The sequence below is a fragment of the Archocentrus centrarchus genome, chromosome 22 (assembly GCF_007364275.1).
Source record: "Archocentrus centrarchus isolate MPI-CPG fArcCen1 chromosome 22, fArcCen1, whole genome shotgun sequence".
Lineage (NCBI taxonomy): Eukaryota > Metazoa > Chordata > Actinopteri > Cichliformes > Cichlidae > Archocentrus > Archocentrus centrarchus.
Window position 1 is genome coordinate 27565319 of NC_044367.1, and position 6000 is coordinate 27571318.

Below are 6000 nucleotides of genomic sequence, written 5' to 3' on the forward strand. Positions count from 1 at the left end.
TAAAACGAGCACACCACTACACTTCAGAGCTGAAGGCGGAAAGAGAGCGCTGGAACACTGTGTTCTCTATAAAAGCCCTGATTCCCAGCTACCCGATTCATAGACCAGAAACATCACACACTGTGCTAGCTAGCCCTCTGGGGTCCATCCCTTATCCTGTCCCTGCAATTTAGTCAACACGTTTCAGATGAGGCTAATGGAGATCATGTGTGGCGCTGTGCTGTAGAGGTTACAGGCAGCAAGTACTAGGCTCAGTTAGGAAGACCCTCTCTGCCAAAGATACACCACTGTTACCACAGCCACAACAGCAAACCCTGTACTTATACTGGGTGGGGGAGGGTGGGGATGCAGTAAGGTATGCAACACAGTCAAGAGGGAGAAAAAGCAGACTGCAAACTTTGGTTCTCAATTACAGGACAGTTTGTTTAGCCCTCTCCTCCAGAGGGAGCTACTGTACTATACCAGACTGCTCGGGGCTCACAGCCAAAAACCTGAGACTGCTCGAGCCCATTAAGGTGTTGTGATAAGCGTCCAGTCCAGTTTCAGCTGACAGAACACAGGAGCTGATCCCCACCGCAGTTTAGCCAACACATTTCCACCAACTTCAATTAAATGGAGATCATCTGCAGGGTGGGCCTCGGGAGCCAGAGCCATCATGTCCCCACGCCACAGAACCCCTCCCCGGTTTCACCCCCGAAGCCTAAATTTAGCACAGAGTGGGAGAGATGAAGGGACAGACATGGAGAGAGAGGGAGAGAGAAGGGAAGAGGGAGCAAAAGCTTTGTGAGAGTCCGGTAGGATTTAGCAGGCTGACTCCACTTCACCCGAATCAACAGCAGCTGAGGGTTTGGATTTTCCTCGCGTGAAATCAGATACAGAGCCCGACTCCTGTGCCTGGTAGACTCTGGAAAAAGAAATAGTCCCCCCCATACCGCTACTAAACTCCCCCCCCCCCCCCCCCCCAAAAAAAAGAGGAAATTCAACTGCAGCAATGTGTTGCTGGAAAAAAAAAAAAACAAAGAGTATAACTGGGGCCATGGAAATTGCAAAGGAACTGATTTTTTTTTTTTTGCAGCTGAAAATGGACCCAGTTCTCCACACATAGGGAAAAGACATTTCAACAAGACCGTGGCACGCAAGTTTGGCATTCCCCCCCCCCCCCCCCCTCGGGGCTGTGGCGTGCAAGCGCTTGCTATTTCACAAATACAAGCTTTCTTTTCTCCCCCGTCCAAATCCCCATTTTTACACTTGAAGTCATGTGGGCACACTGGACCCATGAAAGCCACATGTGAACAAACAGATAACCACGGGCTGAGGTGTGTGAGCGTATGCGTGTGAGCACGAGTGGCAGGTGTGGATGGAGCGCACAGTAGGTTCATCAGGTATGAGGAACTCTCAGCAGTCATTGTGGCATATAACTAGATCGAGGGATCGTTCGCCCTGGCTGCAGGCCACTTTAGCATCTTCCAAAAAAAAAAACACGCTCAACTGGCCAGACGAGGCTCAAAATTTCACATCTCTACCTGAGAATTATGAAGAAGGCAGCAGAGCCAAGATGATGGCACACTCTTTTTAGCGTGCAGGTAATATTCCTGGTTTCTCCGATTTGGTGAAATCAGTCAAATACAGGTCGCAGGTATAAAACACGACGCAGAAACCTGGAAATGAACTGTCGCTGTACCGGGACTGCAACACGAATACTGCAGGAGGTGTCAGCCGGCAGCTTCCATAAATCCAACACGACCGTGAACGGGTTCGTTTCCAAAGCTCGGGGTGTGAGATCAGCCAATAGCACTCCTTAGCTAAGTGAGCGGGGAAATATGGTGTTTGAGTTACTCGGTGACAGTAGCGGCATCAAATCTCAGAGCAGCACGCCGCCAAGCCAAACCCTCCGGCAGTATTTCGATTTCCCGTCTGCCAGCTGAATAAATTAGAACGTGTGCAGTGAAATGGCAGCCATAACAGCTGGGTTCAGCTGCGCTCGGTTACCTGTGAGATTACACTTGGCACTTACTCTGACAGGTCCTTGACTGTGATACGCATTAGCTTAGATATTCACACAAACACAGTTTCTCTTCCTGCATCCCCTCTGTCTCTCTCACTGTCTCTGATTGTGACCGTCCGCCTCTGCCACCTTAGTATGATTTATGAAGAGTTGCGCAACAGCGCAACAAGCCATCGGTGTTTATACAAAGCACCCCTCCCTCAGCACTGACAATGGCTCTTTTCATGCCTCTGAAAAAGATAGAAAACTGTATGTTGCTCCTTTTGAAGCAGTGGTGGGGGGGCTGAGGCGAGGGGGCCTTTTCATAACTTCAGTCTTGTGCACGGGGCTGTGGGATGATGTGCTGTCAGTGCTTGATGACTGTTATTAAGTAAAGAAATGTCTCAGTTCATTACTTTGAGCAAACATTTCCATGGACCAGTATATCATAAGAAATATGAGCTCAGAATTGGGGGTCTGGGGAGATTTGCTGTTCTGGAAATGTGGGTCATTTTTTTTTAGAGTAACAGAAAAGAGAGATCTCTGATCCCCTCGTTTCATAATTGTGAGAGCAGTCTGAATGTTTGCTGGCTCCTTCCAACCTTTTGTTTCTCTGTTTTTGGAACAGCGACCACCGAGCTCTTCCCGCAGAGGACCACCTTCCCATCTCTGTCACCGCTGACTGACCCTCGCTTCTCAGATCCCCGCATGCACTACCCCGGGGCCTTCCCCTACTCCGCCAACACCTCCAGCACCGGCATTAGCGGCCTTAGCATGTCAGCCTCTACTAGATACCACACCTACCTGCCGCCGCCCTACTCAAACAACCAGTCCCAAAACTTCCAGTCCAACTCTTACCTGTATTATGGCACAGGCTCTGGATCCTACCAGTTCTCCATGGTGGCTCCGGGGAATAGCGGTGGCGAGCGCTCTCCTACCCGCCTACTGTCCTGCTCGGGGGCCACGGGCACTGGCGGGACCAACAGCCTGATGAACCCGGGCCTAAACACCCAGAGCGAGGGCGTGGAGGCCGAAGGCAGCCACAGCAACTCCCCCACAGCCATGAGCGCTTCAGGTCGCTTGGATGAATCTGTCTGGAGGCCTTACTGACTGAGGACAGCCAGACAAGAAGAGAGGGAGGGAAAAAAGGAAAGAGGATGATGAACAAAAAAAAAGCTGAACACTGAAAGAAAAGAAAAAAAAAAAAAGAGATGCTGCATGTTTGTCTTTTATTTCTCCGGCACTCGCTTTAAAGACATTCTGCTTTTACCAACTCTCTCAAGACTTCTTTGTTTTTTTTTTTGTACATTTTTTGAGTGACCTCCTGCACTGTACCAAAACAGGTAAAGAACCAGAAAAGCCATACGAGCTGACACGTTACTCAGCAGAGAGCGTAAAACAAAAGAAGCCACGGTAACGTTTCAGGATCATTCGTCTTGTGCAAACAGGTCCTCATCAAAGACAGACGAACAAAAGACGGCAGAAGTGCGCTCAGTCGGTACGGCCGACGGGCTGAAAAACCGCAGCAGAAATTCCTCAAACAGACTCGATCGGCAGGAGGAGTCGGGCTGGATGTTTGCTCCATGAGCGACTCCCTGCGAGGCACGGCTGCAGCAGTCGTCCCTTTTTAAAGCTTTAATTTCTGTAAAATCTCAGCATTGTAAAAACAAAAAACACCCAGGGCTAGTTATGCAGTACCTTATTGTGTAATTTATTATCCAAATGGACACATCAGCCTTTGGTGCCACACTGTGCAGCGGGTGTTTCAACACAAATGATGCATAATTGAGAAAGGAAAGCATTTTACCTTCCAGGACTTCTTAAATGCTTTAAGAAATGAATTCTCCTCTGCTGTATCATCGCGGATCATGTTTCAACAGGACAATGGCTGATATTTTGAGGAATGTATGAAGACTAAAGCAGAGGAAGGTTTATTGGTTTTGGTATGTTGGAGTCCTGTTGTCTCTACTCTTGACTTTTTCTTTGACTTTCGCGTTCAGTCCCTTTTCTAAAGAAAAAAAAAAGTCCTAGTCTGGTATTTTTAAGCTGGATGAGACAGTTTACCTTTGATATTTATTTGAGCCAAAATTTGAGGAAATGTATGCATATACCCCAAATCCTTAAGCATTTCTCTCTACCTTCCCTTTTTTTATATAAATATATACAGTATATATATATACACACACACCATGTTTTGTTGTTAAGTATAAATTTGGAATTTGTGTAATATATTGCTACTAAATTATAAAAAAAACAAAACCTTTAATGTAATTTTTTGCCTTCCAATGTAGCTTTGATGCACTAAAAACTTTGATTCCTGAGTGAACCTTCCCGGCAGCATCCGTCAGTGAGAGCTGTAATCTTTTAAATAAGTTCCAAATTGCCTTCCTATGCTTAAAAAAAAGCCATTTGCTGAATTTTTTTGCACTATGTTTGAACTTTCATTTCTCTTTTTTTTTGGTTATATATTTACAAATATCTGGAAGCATGCAGAGCTGAACGTGGAACGTGCTCGCTGAACACTGCCCTTTAAATCTTTCGCCAAATAATTAACGATTTTGTGATCGGACTCACAAACGCATTCCTGCACCACAGGTGTGTGTGTGTGTACATTCCCCCTGTCCTGGGAGCCTTTCCCCTTTAGGTACACATGTGAGCCCCTGTTTCCACAGGAGGAGGAGGAGAGTGAGGATGAAGAGATGGAGGGAAAAGGTGGGATCAGAGGGGTATCTTCTTACAACACCAAGGGCAGTTAAGCAAAAAAAAAAAATAAAAAATCCCTTGTTGTGCACCAATCCTTTTGTTCTAAATAATCAATGAGTGCTTTGAAGCCTTCATGGCCTCTGGTCTATTTTACTGATCATCTGTGCCAGGGGCTCGGAGATCTGCCAGCTCTGCCTGCACAGATCGTCCTGGCACGAGGTGCGCTAAAGATTCTGTATCTACAACAAGTATCAGGTATCCAGTATTTACCAGGAAAGTCTTTCACAAGAATGAAGATGATTAGCATTCATGACTCTGAAAGTTGGAGGTTTAGTTGATACACAAGTAAGCTTTCATTTCACAGTGAGAAGTGATCCAAAGAAGCTTGCATCTGCAGCTCAGGTAAAAAAAAAAAGTTATGCAAGGTGTTATGTATACCTTCTGCCTTATTCCTCAGTTTTTCTAAATGATGATGTCTCATTCCTATGTCCCTTTGGCCTGTATATGCCTGAAAACCTTACTGTATTATAGGCAAAAATCATGCAGCTAGAGAAACCACCGACGTGCTGATATTTGTGTGGTTCCTTCAAAAACAAAAAAACCAAAGATCTTCACAACTGCCTGTAATACTGTTTGGATGTTATTGATGAGGAAGATGTGTGGCAAAAAAAATGTTGTTTTTTTTTTTTTATGTAAACCTAAGAAGCCAAAATGTACAACTGTATTTTATTGTTTATTGAAGAGCACAATGTTACTATTTTTTTTTTCTTTTTTAAAAGACTCCCTTTCCAAGTTAGCAACATGTTTATTCATCGTGCTCTCTCCATCTCTCTTAAAGCTCAAAGCATGTACATCTGAAACGGATATGTTAATTTAAAAATCTCATCCATGTATGTAATATCAATAATGCTTCTATACTGAGTGCTTGTAAAGTTTGCCACAATGTAGTTTTTATTCATTTTAATTAAAAAATGTGTCTCACGTTTGTCTCCAAAGCAGCTTTTTTTACATTTATATATTTAGGGGACTCGTTGTTCTCATACTCGTCTTCAGCGTTGGATGCAGGCTGAGGGTTAAAACACAGGCGCATGTTTACAGTTTATCTCCAGAATCCAGCACACCATCGCATCAGCTGAGAAATGAAAAAGGGGGAAAAATAACCCATAAACATTCATGGGACCCGATTCCATGCCAGCACATTCTGATCCAATAACTTCTTCAGCCTCATCCAGAAAATACCAGGCATGCCACCGCCTTCATCTCGCAGCCTTACAAGCTCATAGTTACTTTGTTTCCAATAACTCCCTAATAAT

The 6000-nt window shown here is 45.0% G+C and overlaps 1 protein-coding gene across 2 annotated transcripts in view; it reads left to right on the forward strand.

Annotated features, from left to right (window-relative positions):
- Positions 1 to 5668, forward strand: part of runx3 (RUNX family transcription factor 3) — a 29958-nt gene extending 24290 nt beyond the window's left edge. The window contains exons 6-7 of one of the 2 annotated variants that reach the window (XM_030719406.1): positions 2613 to 2996; positions 3373 to 5668. In XM_030719406.1, the coding sequence (XP_030575266.1) occupies positions 2613 to 2996; positions 3373 to 3401 (413 nt within the window). In that variant the 3' untranslated portion in view covers positions 3402 to 5668. Of the gene's footprint in view, positions 1 to 2612 lie in introns of both variants that reach the window. The other variant, XM_030719405.1, reaches the window with a different exon arrangement.
- Positions 5669 to 6000: the final 332 nt, after the last annotated feature.